A 25905-nucleotide genomic window follows, 5' to 3' on the forward strand; every position below is an offset into this window, starting at 1 on the left:
CGGGATACACATTTGAGACCAAAAGAAAATCCGCTGCCGAGGACAAACGCAGACGGCGAAAAGAAAATCTAAATCGACCACCTGCGGACAATGGTTATACTTGCATTGGTTGTGACAAAATATGTAGGTCACAGCTGGGACTGCGTAGTCACGGAAAATACTGCATTCCTCACTAAACGATTTCAAGGAAAAACAAGAAAATAATATACAAAACCATAATAAGACCAGCAGCAATGTATGGAAGTGAGACCTGGACACTGACAATTTACTTAACACTTGGGAAAGAAAATTCTTAGGAAAATCTATGGTGCCATACAGGATGAAACAGGATGGAGGACACGCACTAACCATAAGATATATCAATTGTATGAAGACCCACCAATAGTGAACGAAATAAAAAAGAACAGACTACGTTGGGCAGGTCACTTTGAAAGAATGTCAGACAACAGAGGGGCGAAAATCGTATACAGGCAAAAACCAAAAGGCAGGCGACCCAAAGGCAGACCCCGAATGCGATGGATAGATGACGTGGAAGCAGATCTGAAGCAGCTTGGGGTTAGGGCGTGGAGACGAAAGGCCCAGGAGAGATCTGAATGGAAGGATGTGTTAAAGCAGGCCAGAGCCCTCCATGGGCTGTAGCGCCACTGGGATGGATGGATGGATGGTTGTGGCAAAATATGTAGGTCACAGCTGGGGCTGCGTAGTCACGGAAAATACTGCATTCCTCACTAATCTTCGGACTCGAAGACAAGCCTTATTATTATTATTATTATTAGCATTATTATTGTTATTATTATTATTAGACTAACTTAAATCAATAGATTTCCTAACAGTACACAAACAAACAATTGGACCAATAATGTTTGGCAATTATTCACTCGTTTTAAAAATACATTGCACTTGCAATAAGGCGATAAGTTATTGGAATTGTTGCCTTGGATTCAAAATGGCGACCTGTTCATTATTTATTACTATCAGGTCTACGACTTCGGACTTCACAACTTGTTTTCATCACGAAAGTACACAAATTATATAGAAAAATTTATACCATATTATTTATTTACTAGAAAAGTCTTAGGTATTTCAAATAAAAGAATGTCTGACCTGTGAGTATAGGCAGGGAAGCTATATTCTAATTCTAAGCCTAAGATTTTTAGAATTTAGATTCTAGATGATAGATGAAGATGCGTAGTCGCCGTAGTCTACTCACTCAACTCTCTGTGACTAACTCAGTCACAGTCATCACAGTGTCTAATTAAGAAAGAAATTAAGTCTAATCAAGTCTAATGCTAAGTCTGTAGATGAATAGACCTAATTTATCTTTTTACATTTTGATATATTTTATAAGTCGCAGACCTTACATCAAAGGAAAAGATGATTATGTCATTTTATGTCCTAGTCCTACAAGTTTACTACAAGTATATCTCTGACTCTGTGCTGTGAGTAGTGTGACTGTGAGTCAATCAGGTTAAAACACTAAATTGTGACTAAATCTAGTCATGCATGACACGATGCATGTTAATCAGTAACTACCAAGACCAAGTTGTTGGCTTTGCTCGTTTGCTGGCTTTAATTAATTAAGGTACCTAAACATCTGACATCATGATGGACATTCTGGTGTTAATCTTTCTTTCTGACATCTGAAATCTGATGCCATTTAAATAAATTTAAAACCCCAATAATAACTATGTATAATAATCCTAATCTGATCAAGACTATTCTAGACTAGATAATATAGACATAGAAGTTGTACCCTTGTACCTTAGCAAACTGATTACACAATATGTCCCCCAGAGAGCCCTTTGCTCAATGGACTCAATGCTTTTAGTAGTGCCACGTTTCTCCCTCAAAAGCTATGGTCTGCGGGCTTTTTCAGTTCACGGACCAAAGGTTTAATTGGAACTCACTCCCCATTGATCCCAGACAGACAACATGCTACACCACTTTTAAGAAGAACAATAAGACCTATCTGTTTAAAACTTTTTTAGATTAACTGTCATTTAATCTGTCGTGTCTGTGTTTGTAATGTTATTACAGCGCCTTGATCCTACATTTTGTTTGTTAACAGCGCTTTATAAATAAAATTATTATTATCTTATCTTCTTGACAAATATTTTATAGATGTTACTTCAAAACTAAAGGTTATTAGATCTAGATCTCTATGTCCTATGCATTTCACGTTTCAATCTAGTCATGCATGTTTATCAGGGAATCAGAGATTTAAACTCTGCTAAATCATTGTTTTTCCTACCTGAGACAACCCATTCCATGCTCTAACACACAACATTAGGGAAGAAGGAGCACTTGGATATCTATCTACTTATCTAGATTTTTACTCTATACTATAAATGTTATGAAGTTTACTATTGGTTTTATAAAGATAACGATAGTTAAAATTATTGATAGGGTGGGAAAATAATAATAATAATAATATTTTTTTTTTAAACATCTGTAAATTATGAGCTAGTTCTGACAGTCCTATAGATCTATATACAAATATTTTGCGTTATTCTCTTGGCTTGGCCAAAGAATCACTGTTTGTTTAATTTTTTATTTAACTTTAAACTTACTTAGAATATATTGTGGCACGCTAAAGAGACTATATTTTGAAAATACTCTTCTTTTATATAGCTTGGTAGTGCCTTAAAATTGAAGCCTCTCCCTCCAACCTGTACATAATTTAATCATCATCACAAAGACGTCCCTCCTCCATTGTGTTTTGTACTTGTAATGTGTTTGTTTAACATGTTTCGGATGTTCCTTCAGAGTTGAAGATAATTACTTCCTAGTCCAAACCTCCCGCAGGACGACGGGGGATGGGAGCGGGCAGGGTTTGAACCCGGGACCATCGATAAATCTGAACGACAGTCCAGCACACAAACCGCACGACCAGTGCGACTTGTCAGTGTTCAGTTATCTTTTAATGTTTTATTTCTTTGGTGTCTCAAACAGCATCCAAATAAAATGTGTTAGCAAGGCTGTATATCCCAAGTAGCATGGCTGACAGCTTGCAGAATGAAGGCAGCAGAAAGCATGGCTGGGACTGCCCTTGGCACTTTCTACAGGTAAAAAATCATTTTCTTTCAAACAGTTTTGTTTGTTTGGGCTAACGGCATCTGCTGCTGATAACAGAGCGGATGTCCTGGCACACTTAGCCATTATTGAACAACTTAAAAGAGTTTTCTTTGTAAACTCCTTTTTTTTTGTTGAAGCTGAAGAATAAACTGGGGGCCAAGTAGTTAAAAGCTTGGCTTCCAACCTGGGATGCTTGTTTTGAATCTTAGTGAAGACTGGGATTTTTAGGGCACCCCTGAGTCCACCCAACTCTAAAGGATATCTGACTTTAGTTGGGGAAAGTAAAGGCAGTTGGTTGTTGAACTGGATTTGAATCCTGCACCCCTGGTTCAGAAGCCAAGCACTTTACCACTCAAATTACAAGTTCTCTTGCACCAAGTTCCTGCGAGGCAACTGTACTTAATTATTTAGCTTGTATATATGAAAGAAAAAGATATTATTACTTTTGTGTAAATATGTTATGATGCATCTATCTGTTTAAAGTATATTTACAAAAGTAGTTTTTCTCTTTCTAGATGCTGGCTTGGACAGTGATCTTGTATTTTATAATCATCCATTTTGGGTGTTTCATTCCAGCCCTGACTCCAAGTACACACATTCCTCTTTACTGTGTATCCTTTTAAAAAACAAAGTATTGCCCAGCAAGGAAAAAGTTTGTCCCTTGCTTGGCAGAAAACTTTTGAAGTGCTCAGTTTTGGACAGTTTTGACGATTATAATACATAAAGCAGTAGGATTTTAATAAAAGCTTGATGATGTGGAAAGTCACAAGCCTTTTTTGTTTTTCTGACTATTTAGACAACACTTTTATAAAATGTAGATCCTTTGAATGTGTGCAAAAAATTTGATGTCTCAGTCTAAAGGATGCTTGAACTAAACTAAAAGAACAGAGTCAACAACATAGGTTGTAGATCACTCAACTATGTAAGTATTCTCAGAGCTCTCACAGTTTCAGCATTAATCTTATTCTTTCTTTTCGATTGTTTTTACATTCCTGAATTTGAATTTTTAAATATTTAAAAAAAAATTATTTCATGAAAACATATAACATGCCTGCTTTGTTAATTAAAAGAATTTCAATTGACCTTCTAAATGTGCCATGTATAGCATCCATTTGACTTTACCAATAAGACTTGAATTAATATCTTTGTAAGTTTTATATGCTTTCTCTTGTCTGGCCCAACCTGTTGTTATATCTCCAACCACTACTGATGCAATATTAATAACTTTCCATTGGCCAGTGCTGTATATAAAAACAGGGAATAGGAAAAGTTCAATAACAACATCTATTACTAAAATTGGTTTAGTTTAACAAAAGTATAAAATTATATATTCCATGCTAGGAATAAATTAAGAGCCCTGCTAGAGAAACATCATTAATGCATTATTAGTATGCTATTAATAAAATCATTAATAGTTGTTAATGAGATACTGATGACTGTAACACACTTCATATCTATTAGATTTGTTTTTCCCCTCTAGCCCCTGTTCCTAATACTTGTTTTTAAGTGACAAGATAATGTCAGAGGGTTTGATTTTCAAGAGCATGATAACATGGGCTGTTTAACAATTATAGCTCATTGTATAGGATGCATCAACAGCTTGATGAAATTTACATCTTGAGATATCAATTAGTGGGTGAAGTAATTGAGTGTTAAATTAACACGGACTTGTTACCTTTATATTTATACTCAATACACTTATATCAGAGCTCAAAATATTTCAAACAATTTTACAAAAATCAGGCCTTACTCATTCCAAATCAATTTCTCAAGTTATATTGATTTGTTTAGATCATGTAAAAAAACAACAACACATTCAGTCATATAAAACAACACATTCAGTCATATAAAACAACAACGCATTCTGTCATATAAAACAACAGCACATTCAGTCATATAAAATAACAGCACATTCAGTCATATAAAATAACAACACATTCAGTCATATAAAACAACAACACATTCATTCATAAAATAACAACACATTCAGTCATATTAAACAACAACACATTCAGTCATATTAAACAACACATTCAGTCATATAAAAAAAGAAAAAAAAACACCTTTGTGCCTTATCAGCCATCATAATGAACATCCACCATTACTTTTCCTAAGAGTTTAACTCTGCTGTTGCAAGGTGGACATTAAAAGTATTTCAATCTTGAGTTGTAATTAATGCCCATTAAAACTACTTTGTTTTTTAAATGCTCTACAAGCACTTCCATTATCTATTGTATAACCTTACATTATTTGTAATTTCGATGGCTACCTGGTTGTGCGATGTACACCTTGGACTGTTGCTCTGTCATCTCATATCCAGCCCACTGCCATCCCTCATCATCCAGTGGGAGGCGTAGATTATCTTCAACTCTGAAGGAGCATTTGAAATATGTAAAACATTTGCAAACAAACATGTGAGATGTCTTTTTATCCTTCCTCGTCTAGCCATACTGTTCCACATTTCCATACAGAGTGCTGATTATTCTGGGTCTGTGTGAGGGGAATTAGTTTCATGAGTTTGGTGCAGTGTCTACGGTGAAGAGCATATGGGTTTATTCTGTTGTGTGAGATGCCTTTAAGTCTGTAGCTAATTCATATCTTTGGTGTTTCTATTGTTATGACATGATTAGGATTTATTTCGGGAATAGGGGGAAGGTTTTACTTAGCGACGATGACGTAAAGTTTGTTAAAAAGGAAGAACGCTCTATTCGACACTATCAACAAGGCGCTTTTCATTAGAGCAGTGAAAATAAGAAGTTATATCCAGATGGCTAATAACCGAGGACATTGAATGGGTCCCTTCTTGAGGATTAAAAGTGTTCCCTATTTTAATACTAGTGTCGACTACCTATCTTGATTGTTTTGGCATTTCGCCGGTGTTTGAAGGTTACCTCCTGTTTATTTCATTGTTTGTATTTGACAAGACGGAAGAGACACAACACTATATAAAGAAATGTCCTTAACAGTTACTAGGTAACAACTTTCTTTGTCTTGGGGTTGATACTAACCATGTTTGTTGCAACCACTCTTGACCCGGCTGATTACGCTGTGAGGATCAAAGGTGGCAATAAGCATGTACCCAGTCTGGATAGAACGAAACACAAACATGTGATAGAAAATCAGTCCTGTGCCCTCTGTCAAGTAGATGTGTAAGTATACTGTGCTCCTGTGTTGTAAGTAATAACTTTTCAGGTTTCGCAGTGTAAATTCTATAAATTCTACTACAGGCGTTGTGACTAACATGTATGTGCTAGATCAAGTACTATTCAAAACACAGCCTATTTTTTTGTTTACCCCTAGCTTCAAAAGCATAAACAAGAATAAGCATTACATTTTATTTCTTAGGACATCAATTTCAAATCAACCTGGTATTGGGACATTTTGTTAAATTCTAATAGGATGCTCTCACCAGCAGTTGCCAAAGACTATTGATATTCCAAAGCATACATTGTAAGTGGTGTCATGCCACAGAACCTGATGACCTTTAACAGATCTTCCCTATAGACCACAAGGTCTGAAAAGGGAACTTTACTTTACTACCACTATGCATTGTAAGATGAAGTGATGGCTGATATTTTTTATAAATTTAATAAAGATCATTGGTGGTAATGCGTTGAGGTTTTTAATTGTCATCTTAAAACAAATATTTGGAGTTTTAGGAAATCTTTTTTTGACAAACATAAAGTTATTAATTGAACCCTGATTAAAAGATGTGGCTTGCAAAGCATTCTAGAATTTTGAATTGTTTAAACATGAGCATTAGAATTAGTTAAACATGAGCATTAGAATTGGTTAAACATGAGCATTTGAATTGGTTAAACATGAGCATTTGAATTGGTTTAACATGAGCATTAGAATTAGTTAAACATGAGCATTAGAATTAGTTAAACATGAGCATTAGAATTGGTTAAACATGAGCATGTCAGGTTCTTGTGTTCTTGTATTTATCAAACTAGTATTAGGTATTTCAAATGTAAGTATTTATTAATATTTAATATTAATTCAATTTGTGTTATTGTTATTATTTTCTGAACTTATAATATTTTGGCTCAAGTTCAGCCTGACAAGCACACCATACACATATAGTTGTAGATAAACTAATAAACTACGTGTATGATGTTAAATAACAATAAAATTTATTCTTGTGATATATTTACAAATGACTGATTCATGATGAGTGATAATAATAGTATGAAATATCAATATGTAATAATATGTAATCTAAAATGATCCAGTTAGTCTCTTTAGATAAATAACATTCAAATAATTATGAAATACATAATATATTACCTTAACTATAATAGCTAGTTCAATGCATCACATAGACCTTCAATCTCAAAAACAACAACTGGTAATATATGTAGATCTAGCCTCTAGATCAGGCACTATCCACTGACGACAATTCCAAAAGTAGAAGTTCATAGTTGATACTACACCATCAGGTCTGACCAATGCAACCCGCAGTCCGGAATCTTGAACCTCAGACTCATGTAAAAACCAAATTGCACACCATATGACCAACTGAGAGAAAGACCTCAGTCCTGTAGACTGTAGACCTAAAGTTGTACTCTCAATATATAACTGAGACTGGATAAACAAGTCTTGACACTGAGACTCAGTGAGACTTGACACAGAGTCTAACACATAGACTTGACACCAAGCTAAGATCACTACTTAGACTTGACGTTAATACTTGAAATAGAGTCCTGGACTGAGACTACGACTAAAACTTAGTCTTGACGCTAAAACCCTATAGAAGATAAAAGAAAGGATTCTTCTAATCATCTATATCTAGTCTAATTATAGACTTACAAATACGAACGAATTCAAATAGAAAAACTATACAATGAAAAATAAAACTCACCCTAAACAGGGGTCAAGATAATCCAACAAGAAAATGTCCAAGGCAAATGCTAAGGCTATCCAGTAACAAAAACCAAGGAGAAATTCAAGAGCTCTCAAAACGCGTCTATCTGTACCAACGTACAAAACAATGGAGAGACTGTACTAGACGATAAATGACGCAAATCACACACACACTAAATTTACGTCACTAGAAGTTGTGACAAGCAACAAAAGCTCAGTCCTCTAGTCTACACAGAAAATATTAATAGTGTAATGACGTCATCAATATAGTGATCAACGCCGCACTATCAATTAGAGAAATAATTCTACTATACAGTTACATAGATAACTGCGACAGAGCATTTGAATTGGTTAAACATGAGCATTAGAATTAGTTAAACATGAACATTAGAATTAGTTAAACATGAGCATTAGAATTGGTTAAACATGAGCATTTGAATTGGTTAAACATGAGCATTAGAATTAGTTAAACATGAGCATTAGAATTGGTTAAACATGAGCATTATAATTAGTTAAACATGAGCATTAGAATTAGTTAAACATGAGCATTAGAATTAGTTTAACATGAGCATTAGAATTAGAACCTCAGTCTTTGCAGACATTCGAAACCAAGATCCCTTGGTTTAAAAGCCAAGCACTTTATAACTCAGCCATCATAGCACCATGATAAATACTTCTCAAATATTTGTCCTGTTTCAGATTTGGACTATTTTCAAGACAATAACAATAATAATAATAAGCTATTTTATCTACATACAAATTAATCTTATAATGATTCATTTCACAAAGCAATAGAAAGAATATTAAAGCTACACCTTTTAATGTGTAATAGTAGCTTGTAATGTATCTGTAGTGAACACACCTGGGATGTACTAAATTGCTCAAAGGTCAGCAAGAAATCAATTTCACTAATGGTAAAGATTTTTAGCCTATGATAATAAAATAGAATTAATAGCTCAAAAGGATTACTTGTAGACAAATTTCCTCACAGACAATAAAGATTATTATTATTATTATTATAGACCTGGAACTTATTCTTAAACAATTTATTGTTGATTGAAAATAGTTCTTTTACCAAACTATATATAGAAAAAAGTTGTGATAGGGGAGGATACAGAAAAAAATATTAAATTTTTTAAATCTCTCAATATGGTATTTTTATTTCCCTTTTAAAATATTAAAATATTAACTATTATTGAGTCATATAGAGACTGTTTAGCCACTGACTTGAAGCTGATATTACCATCATTTTTAATATGGATTATTGATAATGGTAAAGATTAAGATTTAATATGAATACAATGGTCTGTCCTTATCTTTTCATTGCAATGCTTTATAACAAGTGGTTATCTTTAGGATGGCTGTGTAGTATGCACTCATGACTGTGTAGTGTTTGCCTCTGTCTTTTGATTTATGTTCAATGACTAATGAGATGTTTAAGTGTCTGGCACTAGTGTATATCATATGCAAGCTTTTTTAGGCAATACACAATAAGAAATGCATGCGAAAGACTAAGTCCAGACTGTTCAACAATGGAAATAAACTTTGAAATAAACTTTAATTTAGAATGGGCCACAAATGATGTTGTTACTAAAGAATCCTAATACCAGCTGATTAATAAAACTTAAAAACTATTTACTAGTCGTGATGTCACTAAATTACGTGTTCAAAGTCTGTCAACTATAGTAGGTCACTCAGCTGACTAAGTACACAACATCTGTTGTTGAATTGGTCCCAATTTCTCACCCCCCCCCCCTCAATACTACTAGAGGTTTGGGCTGGGGTGTAGCAATTTTTAAGTCTTGTAAATTGTTTGTTTTGTAAAATGTTTTACATGTTTCGGATGTTCCTTCAGAGTTGAGGATAGTTTACTTCCTAGTCCAAACCTCCCGCAGGACAACAGGGGAAGGGAGTGGGCAGGGTTTGAACCCGGGACCATTGATAAATCCAAATGACAGTCCAGCGCGCAAACCGCATGACCAGGCAGGCAGTCTGAAGAAACATCAGAAACATTTATAACAAAATACCAAATATGTTTGGATTAATATGCTCCATTTTTTATTTTTTTTTCCTAACTGCATTTCTGCTATTCAATGTTTGTCCACAGTGGCCCAAAGTCAAAACACTGCAGTGCATGCAACAAATGCGTCTCAGGCTTTGATCACCACTGCAAGTGGCTGAACAATTGTGTGGGAGATAGAAACTACAAGTAGGGGACCCTTTTTTTTTTTTTTATGTATATTTTAAAATTGTTTTCTGTGTTTAAATGTGTTTTTAAGATTGTTTCTATGTTTTAACATGTTTCTGTGTTTTAATGTGCGTTTTAAGATTGATACTGTATTTTCATGTGCATTTAAATATTATTATATGCAAAAATTGTCTAATAGTTGCTAGTTTGTCATATTCTATTTATTATTTTAAATTGATCCGTTGACATTTTTTTAATTGCAGTTGGTTTTTTGCAACACTGGTGTTTGCTATTTTGTCCTCTTCCATAGTTATCTGTATAGGTCTTCTAGTCTTCATTGCATACTTCACAGACAAAACTAATGGCAGTTTGCTAATAGCTTATCAAGGTAATCTTTACTTGAAACAATAGATTTACTCTAATAATGGTGCCCTTGTCGCAAAAGCGTCACTTTACACATTTTACCAAACACAGTGAAGTTAGAAGTGTAATAGTACATGTTTCAGTCATCGACACTGTGACCTTGTGTTATGATTAGGTCATAAGACCAGTGACTTCTGCTGTACTGGCAAGTTAGTCCAGTGGTACTTCTTGGTCCCAAATTATACTACCTAGGCTATTAATTATAACCTATAGATATACAACTTACTGAGACATACAAGTCATAATAATAAGATTTCGGTTGCAACTACTAAAGAGTTTATTTAGAAACAAAATAAAAAGATCATTCAAAGAAAACGGACCTAAAGGGCAACAAAAGAAAGTCAAATAATGAAAAAAAAATCAAAATAATAGGACAGGTTAAGTTCAAAATATTCAAAGAATCGCCATCACAGAGGCACAGTAGTGTCTCATCTCAAAAACAAAACGATGGCTTACAATAATATAATACAGGTTCTAACAATCAAATGACCATCATCCATGGGACACACAACTGTCTCGTAACAAAACAACAATTAGTCTTTTACATACTATACGAACCTAATCTGGTCTTTGCAGTAAAAAAAGCATACAAGAGAGGATAAGAGACTAAGTAGACATATAATATTTACATAAACTGAGTGGCAACTTATTAATAACAAATAAATAAAGTCTACTTAGCTTGTTATTGAAAATCAGATTTCCATAATAGTGGCACACTCCTTTTGAGTAACGCAGTCAAAGCACAACAACAGCAGTATTATATAAACATTATGGACATTTAGTTCAAAATAAAGCACACTGGTCAGCTCAACGCCTCAAGAGAAAGTGGCAATTGAATAACAGAGACTTAAATATTGTATTAAAGGGGACTAACTCTTATTGAAAACAAAGTAGCTACCCTTATTGTCCCTCTTATTGTCCCTCTTGTCACAACACCCTCAAAGTTACAGGTGGGAAGTTTCTTTTTTTGCTTTCAGCTGTTAGCAAAGTTTATCTGGTCATGCACTTTCTTGTCTGACCTAGTTATACAAAAAGAATGTGTACAGTCAGCTTTTGTTTATCCTAGCTGATTTAAGTATATGTACATGGAATTTTTTTTTTATAGACAGCTGAATTGTCTTTTTAAATGTCAATAATCAATTGCACAGTGGCTGAGTGGTAAAGCACTTGACTTCTGAAGACAGGGTCCCGGGTTTGTATCCTGGTGAAGACTGGGATTTTTACTTTCAGTATCTTTAGGGCGTCTCTTAGTCCATCCAGCTCTAATGGGTACCTGGCTTTAGTTGTGGAAGTAAAGGTGGTTGGTCATTGTGCTGGCCACATGACACCACATAAACCGTGGGCCATAGATCACAAGGTCTGAAAGGGGTAAAAAAATCAACCATGAAATGCAAAACTTCAATGTGTAAACCCGTCTGTATCTATAAGGGGCACGCTGGCTGAGTGGTAAAGAGCTTAGCTTCCAAACCCAATGGTCTCAAGTTTGAATCCCAGTGAAGACTGGGATTTTGAACTTAAGAACTTTTTAAAATGACTCTAACTTCAACCAATTCTAATGGATACTTGACATATTTGGGGGAAGTAAAGGTGGCTGGTCATTGTGCTGGCTAAATGAAACGATTGTTAACATCATTGCATGGTCTAAAAGGGGTGCCTTTTAGTTTTTTACTTCCTTTGTCTATAACAAGTTTTAAAAATTTCCAATATCTTGCAAGTGTCAGCAGGTCTGCTGAAAAATCAAGCCTGCAAGCTGCTTGTATCTTTTTAAGTTTGTTCATAAATCCTATGCTACAATTTAAAAAAAACAACAGAAAAAACACATACAAAAGTACAGACACTATAGATAATTTGGTCTCAACATAAAAAATCTCAAAATTTCGCAACTAAGGAAATATAATAAATGCATTTAAAATAAGATCAAAAAATAAAAAAATATTGCCCACTCCAGAAAAAATATGACCCCCACCCTAAAAAAACATATATTATCACTGTTAGATGCTTCGTAAAAAAAACAATATTAACACTCTTAGATGCTTCGTAAAAAAAACAATATTAACACTCTTAGATGCTTCGTAAAAAAACATATATTAACACTGTTAGATGCTTCGTAAAAAAAAACAATATTAACACTCTTAGATGCTTCGTAAAAAAAACAATATTAACACTGTTATATGCTTTGTAAAAAAAACAATATTAACACTCTTTGATGCTTCGTAAAAAAACATATATTAACACTGTTAGATGCTTCGTAAAAAAACAATATTAACACTCTTAGATGCTTCGTAAAAAAAAACAATATTAACACTGTTAGATGCTTCTTTAAAAAAACAATATTAACACTCTTAGATGCTTCGTAAAAAAAACAATATTAACACTGTTAGATGCTTCGTAAAAAACATAAATTAACACTGTTAGATGCTTCGTAAAAAACATAAATTAACACTGTTAGATGCTTTGTAAAAAAACATAAATTAACACTGTTAGATGCTTCGTAAAAAAAACAATATTAACACTCTTAGATGCTTCGTAAAAAAATATAAATTAACACTGTTAGATGCTTCATAAAAAAACATAAATTAACACTGTTAGATGCTTTGTAAAAAAATATAAATTAACACTGTTAGATGCTTCATAAAAAAACATAAATTAACACTGTTAGATGCTTTGTAAAAAAATATAAATTAACACTGTTAGATGCTTTGTAAAAAAACATAAATTAACACTGTGAGATGCTTCATAATTCAATGAGCCTTTCTTTCTCTCTGTAGACATGAATAGTTCCAGTACGGCAGCTTCATTACAGATGTTCAGCCGTCCTGTAGCAGATGGTGTTTATTTATCTATTGATATATTGACTGTGATACTGGCTTCCATAGCATTTGGCTTTCTGGTCCATCTCACTCAGTTTCATGTTTGGCTCAGTAAGTCCCTACAGCAAGTGTGTTGATAGAGTGTCGTTAACACTGTAGACTTTCTTCTACATCTCATTGTTAAACTATCATTATTTACTTGGTACAACATATTAGATTCACATATATTCTTTATCACTTCCTGATGTGGTTTGAAGTAGCAATGCTGCCACAATAGTCATCTATGAAGTCCAGGATTTATTGATTATTATATGTAGAACATAAGTCATCTACAAAGTCCTGATTTATTGATTTTTATTATATAGAGAACATAAGTGATCTACGAAGTCCAGGATTTATTGATTATTATATGTAGAACATAAGTCATCTACAAAGTCCTGATTTATTGATTGTTATTATATATAGAACATAAGTCATCTACGAAGTCCAGGATTTATTGATTGTTATTATATATAGAACATAAGTCATCTACGAAGTCCAGGATTTATTGATTGTTATTATATGTAGAACATAAGTCATCTACAAAGACGTGATTTTTTTTATTGGCATTATATGTAGAATTTAATTCATGAAATGACTTAAAACATGATTAATATAGCTGTTGGACCATATCATGACCTGCTACTGTCAAAAAATACACACTTAATCTTGATGGCCATATCACAATTGCCTTAGGGCTTACAAAGACCTTCCTTCAAGGAATGGTACCAGGAAATAGAACATGAGGCAGACCAAGAATACAATGGGAATACAACATAAAAGAATGGTTCTATCCAAGGCAAAAGACAGAAGAATGGAGAAAAATGGTCAACAGATCTTGTATGGTGCCCCAACTGTTCAGTAGACTGGGATACATTAAGATGGTGAATGAGATGTCATCTCTGAAGTCCAATGTATTGCTTGTCAATATATGTAGTACATAAGTCATCTTCAATGTCTCCATTTATTACCTGATGTTGCCAGTGGTACATTAAGCTAGGCAGCTATAATCTCCTTCACCTTTCCTCTCACTGAGAACTACTGTGTTTGCATGTGGTCTGTATGAAAGAAATAGCTCACCATGTCTCCCTTTGCCTTTCTTTTTTATTAGCCATATGGGGTTTATTATAGACTTATGTTAAGAAGCCTGTCCAATGGGTTTTATTATAGACTTATCTTAAGAAGCCTGTCCATTGGGTTTTATTATAGACTTATGTTAAGAAGCCTGTCCAGTGGGTTTTATTATAGACTTATGTTAAGAAGCCTGTCCAATGGGTTTTATTATAGACTTATGTTAAGAAGCCTGTCCAATGAGTTTTATTATAGACTTATGTTAAGAAGCCTGTCCAATGGGTTTTATTATAGACTTATGTTAGGATGTCTGTCCAACAAATGTATTATGTGTTCACACTAATTATTAGAAAAGAAATCTAAGAAAATGTAGGTTCATTTAAGATGTGATATCACTGGTTTTGTTTTTTCAGTTTATAAAAACATGTCCACCTATGACTTCATCATAATGCAACGTGAGAAACAACTAGAGAAAGAAGAAAGTTCTCTCAAAGAGATACCCCCAGCATCTAGACCTCAGCCACTGAAGGTGATATGGCTAGGCATAAAATAATAGTATTGTATTGAAGTTTAAAAAATTGCTTTTGTGTAAGGCAGGGGTTCTCAACCTGTGGTTCGCGACCCCCTTAGGGGTCGATTCATGATTTACTAGGGGTCGCCTCACGATTTACTAGGGTTGCCAAAGACCATTGAAAATATGGATTGTTATTGTCTATTCTTCTATTGCTGTATGTGTGTGTGGGGGGGTCGCAGCAGAGTGGGGGATTGTAAAAAGGGGTTGCCGAGCATAAAAGGTTGAGAACCGCTGGTATAAGGCAACTTTCATGCTTATAGCATGCTCATTGTGCTATTGTCCAATCTGTTTTCTGGACCTGTAAGCTGAGGAGGTTTACTTTAGGCACTTAGCAAACAACTCAGCTCAAGTTGGGTTTAAAGCTCAAGTCCCCTTGATATGTAGCCTAGCAGTTTATACCACTCAACCACACATTCTACTGCTTTGTTCAATGCATTACTGAATTGAACAAGTTGAAATTGATTGGACAACAGGGGGACACAATTCCATTTCCAATATTCTGCTACTGAGCAAAAGTGTACTAGTGTTGTCACATAAAATAATACCAAAGTGACTGCCATGTCATAACTGACAATATTTCAGTTGAAATAAAAAGTGTATTAATTTTAGTGTGATTGGAGTACACCTGTAATTTTTTTTTCTTCTCATTTTCATACTAAGCAGTTTTAAAATCTTTATTTATTCTATCTACAGATGAACAAAGTAACTCCAAGTAAAAACAGTAGCTTTGAGAAGACTTTGTCCAGGTCAGTGAGGCCTGATGTTTCAGTGCTGATAATCAGGGTTTCTGTAATCCTGTAGGCTGTAGCCTGGTGTCTCACATAGTCATGCTTCATACTTACAATGAAATATTGAGAGTGCTACTTAAGAAAACATATTTTGTACTTGTAATCATTTCTTTTTTACTTAAAGATCAATTTCCTGTATTAAAAAAAAATGATTAAAATAAGTAAAAATTACGTCAAAAATTCATTTTTTTTTTAATTTGTATCATTCTAGACTATTTTTTAAAAGAATTTTCAAAGTATTTGATTTTAAATTTAAACATTTTATTTTTGTGTGTGTGTCATTAGGTCAGAGGAAGAGATGCAAAGAAAACAAAGGTCAGAAAGGGGAGAAACTCCACCTCCACAAACTAAACCTATCAGAGAGTCAAAGGTGATACATTGGGTGTTTTTTCAATATTTTTAGCTTAACCTGTTGTGTGAGCTTCATTTAAACAAAACTTAGAATCAAATCAGTTTTTCATTTTTTACGACCCCCCACTCTTCCGCGACCCCCCACCCCCCACACACATATAGCAATAGAAGAATAGACAAAACAGTCCATATTTTCGATGGTCTCAGGCGACCCCTGGCAAATCGTCAATCGACCCCCAAGGGGGTCGCGACCCACAGGTTGAGAACCCCTGATCTAGGGTCACCTAAATGAAAAATAAAACTCATGGGTTTTGGCAGATGTATGTTAATATACAAAATAAGCATGATAAGAAATAATGATTTTATTAAAAATGTCAAAATCTATGCAAAACTTCTGATATACCCTGTTTAACTCATTGTTAAATTTAGACCTAACTTCCAGTTTTGTGTTTTAAATAATAAAGTTGGATTAGTATAAAGATACCAGATATCTAGAAACCAATGGATAATTGGACAACCCACATTAAAAATTTTAGATCTAGATCTAGACTGAATTAAGAAAATTCTGTTCCTGGTGTAGATCTCTGCTGTATGTCTAGATAATTTTTTTTGCTACATTAAAATAAAAGTATTACTATATAGATCTATGTTTAAAACAAAAATTAATGACAACACACATCTTGGAAATTGTTAACAAATTTATTTTCCATTGTCAAAATTCTGATGAAGACAAAATGAACTTAGATTTTTTAAAATTGAGTCTTTCTCAGCTGTACTTTCATAGCCACCAATGTCAAACATTGTTGGAAAGATTGTACCAATCACTCTGACTAATCCAGCAATGGAACCTCAACCTTCGTCAACCAACACAATTAAAGAATAACATTTCTAGCTAGGTCTCCTACTTTTTTATCTTCTTCTTATCTTATCTTATATAATACAGACGTTACTTCAAAAAAGAAGATGATTACGTCCTACGCGTCATGCATTTAGTCATGCATATTAACCAATGACTTAAATTCTGCCAAGTCACTGGTTTTCCTGGCTAGCTCAGGCAACCCATTCCATGCTCTAATAGCACTAGGGAAGAAGGAGTATTTGTACAAATTTGTCCTAGCATATGGGACGAGGAATGTGCCTTTATCTTTGTGTCTTTCAGAGTATTTTATTAAATTTTGTTTTTGTATTTGAAGATTATGGTTCAGTGTTTTATGTATGATTGCTACTTTACTTTTGAGCCTTCTGTCCTGAAGGCTTTCTAAATTTAGTGATTTTACTAAAGGTGTTACTCTAGTCAAATGTGAATATTCGTTTGTTATGAATCGCACTGCTCTATTTTGTGTCTGTTCTAGTTTCTTAATGTTTTCTTGAGTTGAGGGGTCCCAAACAGAGGATGCATATTCTATTATTGGCCTAACCAAGGTTAAATAACATTTTAGTTTTATGTTCTTATTTGATTTATAGAAATTTCTTTTAATAAATCCTAATGCTTTGTTTGATTTTTTTGTAGTTTCATCAATATGTGGATTCCATGACAGTTTTTCATTTATTATAACACCTAGGTATTTTGCGTTTTTAGTCTGTGTTACTGGTTTGCCATGAATAAGATAAGTGGAATTAATTTGTTTTAGTTTTTTTGTTACTCTTAACAACTGACATTTTTCTGGGTGGAAAGACATGCTCCAATTTGATTCCCATTTCTGTAATTCATCTAATTCTCTTTGTAAAATATCTGTGTCTTGTGTTGTTTTTATTGTTCTATATATTATGCAATCGTCTGCAAATAATCTGACTTTTGTTCCTGAACTAATGCAATTTGGTAAATCATTTATGTAAATTAAAAATAGTAGTGGACCCAAGACTGTTCCTTGAGGTACACCTGAGTTTACTGTTATCGGTGTTGATTTAGAGCCATTTATTATTACAGTTTGTTCTCTCCCTATCAGAAAGTCTTTAATCCACTGATGCAGTGGACCATTAATGCCGAAATATTTTAATTTTTTAAGCAAACTATGGTGGTGAACTTTGTCAAAAGCCTTAGAAAAATCTAGTAAGATAGCATCTATTTGTTCACTATTATCTAAACCTTTTGAAAAATCATCAATTAGTCCTATTAGTTGTGTTTCACATGATCTATATTTCCTAAAGCCATGTTGGTATGGTGTGAGGACATTATGTTTGTCTAAGTGGTTTATGATGTTGCTACATATTATGTGTTCTAGGATTTTACATGTGATGCTGGTAAGTGATACTGGTCTGTAGTTTCCTGGGTCAGATTTTTCTCCTTTTTTAAATAGGGGGGTGACATTAGCTTCTTTCCAGTCCTTTGGTACTCTGCCCTGGTTAAGTGAAGCCTGAAAGAGTATTTTGAACACTGGGGCTAGCTCATTACTTAGTTCTTTGAGTAATCTAGCTGGAATACCATCAGGTCCAGAAGCTTTATTTGGTTTGGTGTTGGCTAATAGTTTTTGAATTCCATTTTCTTGTACTACTATATCTTCTATGTTGTCTACTTGGTTCAAATTCAGTAATATGTCTTTGTCTCCTGGGGCTGAGAATGCTGATGCAAAGTATTTGTTTAGAATGTTTGCTTTAGTTTCATTATCATTATGTATTATGTTATGTTCATCTTTTAATGGCGCTACGCCTGTTGTTTCCATTTTCTTAGACTTAATGTATGACCATAGGTTTTTGTTGTTGTCTTTAGATATTACATTGTTTATGTATTCACTCTGCAGCTGTCTGCTTACTTTTTGGGTTAAGTGTTTAATTTTTATATACTTTTTGTAAACTCTTTCTGCATTAGTTTCTTTAAATTTTCTATATAGGTTTTCCTTCTGTTTACAAAGCTTCTTTAGTCTATTATTAAACCAGCATTTATTTATTTTGTTTGATGTGTATTTAGTTGGTATTTGATTTTCTATAATGCTTTTAAGATGGTTTTTAATAAAATTCCAGAGGTCATCGACTGGTTGGTTAATGTCTTTTTCTAATAAGAATGTTTGTTGAAAGTTTAATGCAGCTTGGTGTAGTTGTGTTAGGTTACATTTATTCCAGAGTAAGATTTTTCTTTTGGGTTTTGTATTGGCTACTGCTTTTATCTGACTGTGTATTTTTATGATCTCATGGTCTGATAGACCAGGGATAATATCATAATCAACTACTAATCCAGGTCTGTTGGTTAAGAAGAGATCTAATGTGTTGTTTAATCTAGTTGGCTTTTTAATGATTTGATCTAAACTTAGGTTGTGTAAAGTTTCTATGAAAAGCTCATTTATGTCCTTAAGGTTTTGGTGTTTATCTATGGTTAGTGTTTTCCAATTTATATCAGGTAGGTTGAAATCACCCATAATCCAAAAAACTGCATTTTTATTTGTCTCTTTAAGTGTCGTAATCTGATTACATAGTTCCTGCATGTATTCTAAACTAGAATTTGGTGGTCTGTAAATGCTGCCTATTATTAGGGATGTTGAGGTGGTATTAATTTTACAAAATGTTGATTCTATATTTTTTGAGTTAGGTAAGGTAATTTCTTCTGCTATAAGAGTGTTTTTTATTGCTAAAAGAACTCCTCCATGCAGGCTCACTAGTGACTCCAGTATCCCCTATAAATTATATCTATGACTCAAACTTTTTCATAGCCATTAGGTACTGATTGAGAAAGTACACTATGAAGGCATGTGTGATCATTAATATGGTGCAGTTCAATTCTGTATAGGCTTAATTATGCATTTTTTTAAATAGATTTTTAATTTCTGAGAGGAGGGGGGATTTTTTTTTTTTTTTTTTTTTTTTCATTTTTATTTGATAAAATAATTATTATATAGGTCTATTAGTAAATTTACATTTTAAATGAATATTTTTTTATATGTTAAGAAAAACACAAATATTAATTGTTTACAAGCTTGCTGCAAGATTATATTTTTTTATTTGCTTATTATAGACACATCTTCTGTTGTTATTTTTAGACATATCTTTCGTTTTTGTCTATTAAAGACATATCTTTTGTTTTTGTAATGCTTTTCTAACAAAATTGTGTGTGTGTGTGTGTTAATTTCTTGTTATTTACCTCACTTTAATCCCAACAGTACTGAGTTAAACCAGCGCCCACCTATATACCAAAACTTTAACCATTAATATACCCAAGATATATCTTTCATTATAACCTTAAATATACCCAAGTCATTAAACACATTTTTCCCAAATTAGAACTAATTGATACAGCCTTAAATATACCCAAGACATTAAAAAAAAATATAACAAACATATACCCAAGATAAATACTTTAAATAAGACTCCTTTAAACCCAAGTATTGAAAGCTACACCTCCCACTTTTTAGTATATTCACTTGAAAACTGACCCAATGTCCTAATGCCCAAACCTGACTGACTGACCACTGCACTAAAACACCACCACCAATGCTCTGCCCACTTGTTGATTGTACAGTTCCACCATCAGAACGGAGGGGAGGATTCACACACAGGCGTCAAAAAGATGAAGAGAAAGAAGAAAAAAAAATTACTGAGCTCTCCTGAACAGGAGATGGAAATATCTGCTGTTGGTATGTAAAACACTTTAAGTCTCTAATCAATATGCCAATTAGATTAATGACAACTAGATTAACAGATGGATACACGTAGGATGTAATTATCTTCTCTTTTGAAGGAGCTCCCACTATTTATGCGATAAAAAAGGAAATTAGGCTTTGAAAAGTCAATTAAGATTTTTAATTTTAATTTTTGAAGAACTTGTAACACTATGTTTGTCGTGAGGAATGCACTTTGAACTGTTGTCACAAAGGTCCAGAGTTTGCTCCTTACTCACTGGATTCCCTTCCACTCTATGGAGATTTGTAATAATCTCCCTTTCTGAAGGAATGTCACTTTATAAAACAAACCAAAGATTCATTGCCTTGCCTGTAACTGTTGTTTTAATGACTCAAATTGTGTTTAATCACAGCTTTCCTTTCTTGTTATAACTCGCTTACCTTGATGGTCAAAGAATTCATAACTGGTCATGGTGTCACCAGTGACTCAGCATCCATTGTCTCTCAAGACAGAAACAGCCAACTTTATGTTTTTGTTTCATATCAAGTCTTAAACTCTTGTATGACCAAGGGCATTGATATTTTTAATATTGATGCATATGCTGGCATTGTATTATTCAAATCAGATCTATGTTTGATACTCAATAGAATTATAGAACTAATCATATAGTTGTAAGAAAAAATTAATTAAATTGTACAGAAATTATTTGCAGAACTCATTATCTAATGTTTGTTTTTAGTTTATATATATATATGCCTGTTTGTTTTTAAATAGTTTTTGCTTGTTTAGACTTTTAGACCTTATAATGTTGCTAGACAGGTGTATCATCTATCTGAACTAGTCCCTAGTGTACCATCTATCTGACCTAGTCCCTAACATATCATCTATCAGACCTGGTCCCTATTGAATCATCTGACTTAGTCCCTAGTGTATCATCTATCTGACCTAGTCCCTAGTGTAACATCTATCAGACCTGGCCCTTATTGAATCATCTGACTTAGTCTCTAGTGTATCATCTATCTGACCTAGTCCCTAGTGTAATATCTACCTGACCTAGTCTCTAGTGTATCATCTATCTGACCTGGCCCTTATTGAATCATCTGACTTAGTCTCTAGTGTATCATCTATCTGACCTAGTCCCTATGTATCATCTTTATGACCTAATCTGTAGTGTATCATCTATATGACCTAGTCCTTAATCATTTTCTGAAGTAATTGGGATAAAGCAAGGGGCTTATTTGCACCTTGCTACCATCTGGGAATGGGAATTGGCCTTCTTAATCTTGATATCCTGTTTTCTCCTTAGTATTCTTTTCTTTCTTCTATCAGGTCCAGAGATTTGCTTAAATCTTGCTTGCCTTGAGCCTACATTCTGTTTGTTTATTAATACTATATAAATCCTGTTATTATTATTTCAGATAACCCAACAATGTACTTCAAGAACGGACAAAGTCCGAGGGATGATTGGCACTGTCAGTCTCCCTCTCGGAGGAACATACCCAGTTCCCCTTCCAGTGACCTCCTCTGCAGCTCAGACCTGAACCAAAACCCTAGGCAGCATCACTACCGCCCGCTCCCCAGCCTGCGGGCCAGCTCTGACGTGGAGGACAATGACGAGGAAAATGAGGAGCTGAACACGACCCACATGTTTCAACTTCACCCTGATGCAGAGCTCAATCCTGATGGCAGCATTAACTATTCGCACGCTAAAAACATTCTACCACTCACACCTGTCCCCAAAAGGAAATGGGAACCCGAAGTCCCCCCGCTTGATCTCATGGCTCTGCGTGGTAGCGTAGAGAGCACAAATTCATACGTCCCTTACTCTGCGACTGTTCGCTCCACTGACACGTATACATTTATTAATGAAACCAAAATTCACAAACCTTTAAAAACTTTGCCAGAGCTTCAGTATGATTCTGCGTTTTAAATTATGAATTACATTGGTTTTGTGATTCTCTGAAGATATTAGCATTTATGACTGTCTATTATCAAGAACTAATTAATGGGAAATTAAAAAAAAAAAAGCATAAAGGAGTGGTGTTAAGTAACATAGTAAATACAAAATTAATTCATAATAATTTTTTTTTTTTTACAAAACAAATAAATTGGAAGCATACTTGATATCACCATTGATTTTCCTGAATCACCTCATTTCAATTACAATCAAAGTTGCTTCACTTACAGACTATTTTTCAACTTGCTGTTCTGCTACTGAACTGTCAACTTTTACTTAAGTCTGCAAATGATATCCTCGTCATTTCCCTCTGCCGTGAAATATTCTGAGACATTAAAAAGAAGAATAATTCACCTAGCTTCATGTGAAATAAAAAAAAAACATAATTCAACTAGCCTCGTGAAATTTGTTGTTAAAAGTTTAGACCCCGACAGCAGTATTACAAAAGTTTTAAAATGTAACTCATTTATATTTATTGTCTGTAAAACCTGGGTTTGGTTGCATTGTGGGCAATTGATTTGACAATGAGAAATAGAAGGTTCAGGGATAATTTATACATCCAGTAACTTGATACTGCATTTGTTTATTGTTGATAATATTACATTTATAATGCATTCATATCATTTTCTTTGTTAGTAATTTATGCATCAAGAAGTCACCTATTTTCATTCAATTATATTTGCTATGAAGGTTGCCATTTAGTCATTTTTCTCATTCTTCACAGACACAAATATCTGTTTTATAAAATGATATTCCTGTTTTAATGGAAATTGTATAGTTTATGACATGATTGTTTGGACACTTGAGTCTCTTTGAGCTTTATACAAAGGACCTAAAGAATTTTGTATTTCCTTTTTTTTTCTTAGATTTACAGAGATATTTGGAAAAAAGGGAAATTTTTTTTTCTTTATTGCCCTAAATCTACAATTAAACTATTTTCTAGATGAATAAATATATATATATTTATTGTTTCCAATAAGCATTTTAATATGTATTACAAATATCTTTATTTATGTTTCTGAATTTCAAAAATATGAAATAAAAAAAAGTAAAGTTTCCATTGCAGACCTTGCTATCTATGGGGCAGATGATGTTAAGGTCATCTGTTTCTATGGTCAACGGTTAATGAGCAACCATCTTTACATACCCCAAGTTAGGTACCCATTAGAAATGAGTGGACTCAGAAAAATTTAAAATTCCAGTCTTCACCGACATTCGAACCCAGGACCCCAGGTTTGGAACCCAAGCGCTTAACCACTCAGCCACCGTGCCCCTATGAAATTTAAACAGCATTGATAAAATATTGATTTCGAGAGATTCGATAATATTTTCCCTTTAGATTAATGTTTTGGGGCATTTTAATGTTGATGCCTTCTCTGGTAAGTTAACAGATCTCTGTGGACCAAACTCAGGGTGAAGTCTTTGCTGGTAAAAGTCTTTGCTCTTTGACTTGGTAATGTAAAAGATCTATGTACCAGTACCAAAGTCTTTGCTGGTAAAAGTCTTTGCTCTTTGACATAACTTTAGAAATAAATCTAAGAAGTGTAATGATTCTCTTTTGTTGTTTTCATGTTTGTACATCTATTGTGGAAACTACTTTTACATCTATTTATAGTTCTGAGTAGATAGAAAGTTTTCAGGTATAAATTTTGGTTGCTTGTTCAATGTGATGATGGTCCTTAAAGAAATTTTTTTTTGTTAGCAGCTAGAGAATGTGAAATGGTTTGTTTGTTTGTAAAATGTTTTATGTGTTTCGCATGTTCCTTCAGAGTTGAAGATAATTTACTTCCTAGTCCAAACCTCCCATTGGTCGACGGGGGATGGCAGCAGGGAGGGTATGAACTCAGGACCATCAAGAAGTCCGAATGACAGTCCCGCGCACACACCGCACGGCCAGGCAGTCATACTTAGTAGGTTTTTTTATTTTGTTTTTTTTAATGGGTTTACAACTAGAACTCAGTAAGCATAATTAGCATTATTAATTTTACTCTGAATTAAAAGAACTAAATTTAGTATAAAAAAAAATCAGTATTAGTATAATTAGGTATTAACATTCTTTGTTGTCAGAAAAAACTTAACTGGATAAATTAATTTTTTAAAATCTACATCAGACAGGACCTACCCTAATGTCCTAATTACCAACCCTGATGACCTAATTTCTCTATTTAAAAATCACCATCTTGAAACTGAAATAGCATTCTAAACGCACCTAAAGTCTATGACCTATGTAGATCTAACACTCTGATGTATTGACACCCAAGAAGAAAATGTTGCAGAAGTCAACAAGGCTGTATGAATGCGTGTTTTCTTTATTTTTTTTGTTGCTGTGCCAAATCCTAGTTTTTGATATTTGTAAGACCAAGGAGAAAGCTGTGATCCTGTTTAATTTTTTATCCTTTTTTTTTATTAATCATTATAATTATTTACTTGAATGCATCCCCCCAGAATTCCTTTTTTGATTTATGACAATATTTTATATGTCTATTTAAATGTTTGTCAATTAAAATGATGGACCATATATGATCAATGTATTACTTGCTTCTAAATGATGTAGATCATATATGATCATTGTATTACTTGCTTTTAAATGTTTGTCAATTAAAATGATCATTGTATTACTGGCTTCTGTTTTGATCTTCTCTGGAGGTAATTGAAGATCTATTGAGACCAGTATGAACAGGGTCGAAAAACTGTATACCCGAGATCAATTTTTTTTTATCCATTGGACCATCTCCAATTTTATGTACTTCTTTGTTGTTACAAAACTTTGACCTTTTTCAGCATTTATGAGAACAAATACAATTTGAGAATTGCCTTATAATTCATAATCTCTAATAAGATGTTTGAAAATAAAAAGGTTTGGACTTGAAAGTTAATCATACCTTTATATGAATCAGAGCGTTGTCTGAAACACTAGAAGTTGGTTGACTATGTTTTGAATCCCAATTAGTCATTGTGGCCTCTGAGTGATGTTAGAGTGTACTGGAGTATAGACTTTTATGTTCATGTTTTTTTTTTTTAAATTTGTTAAGAAGTAAAATATAAAAAATACTATTTTAAAAACAAAGCTTATATTGAGCGAAATTATATCTATTATTTTGAATCAATCATGTAATTAATTTATAATAGATCTAGACAAACTATTGTAAATTTTGTGATGTCGGAAATACTTTTTTTTTTATGTTTAGTGCAATTACTTTTGTGGACTTTATTGG

General features: G+C 33.5%; 1 protein-coding gene across 2 annotated transcripts; it reads left to right on the plus strand.

Annotated features, from left to right (window-relative positions):
- The first annotated feature begins 795 nt into the window (after positions 1-795).
- Positions 796-25905, plus strand: LOC106076166 (palmitoyltransferase ZDHHC11-like). Of its 2 annotated transcripts, none has more exons than XM_056036352.1 (12): positions 796-1106; positions 2953-3065; positions 3591-3686; positions 6049-6224; positions 10049-10150; positions 10393-10517; positions 13321-13473; positions 14886-15001; positions 15740-15792; positions 16120-16204; positions 20633-20747; positions 22152-25905. In XM_056036352.1, the coding sequence occupies exons 2-12, from the start codon at positions 2997-2999 to the stop codon at positions 22661-22663; spliced, it is 1602 nt and encodes a 533-aa protein (XP_055892327.1). In that variant the 5' UTR covers positions 796-1106; positions 2953-2996; the 3' UTR covers positions 22664-25905. The 2 variants fall into 2 exon arrangements, with proteins under 2 accessions (XP_055892327.1, XP_055892328.1); XM_056036353.1 differs by having other exon boundaries at positions 796-1019.

Source organism: Biomphalaria glabrata, chromosome 7, assembly GCF_947242115.1.
Source record: "Biomphalaria glabrata chromosome 7, xgBioGlab47.1, whole genome shotgun sequence".
Lineage (NCBI taxonomy): Eukaryota > Metazoa > Mollusca > Gastropoda > Planorbidae > Biomphalaria > Biomphalaria glabrata.

Bases quoted from the DNA above. Each gene is read 5' to 3' on its own strand.
- LOC106076166 (XM_056036352.1), top strand. From the start codon at position 2,997: ATGGCTGACAGCTTGCAGAATGAAGGCAGCAGAAAGCATGGCTGGGAC. The intron at 10,151-10,392 runs GTAGGGGACCCT...TTTTAATTGCAG, and splicing joins GTGGGAGATAGAAACTACAA to TTGGTTTTTTGCAACACTGG. The intron at 15,793-16,119 runs GTCAGTGAGGCC...GTGTGTCATTAG, and splicing joins TTTGAGAAGACTTTGTCCAG to GTCAGAGGAAGAGATGCAAA.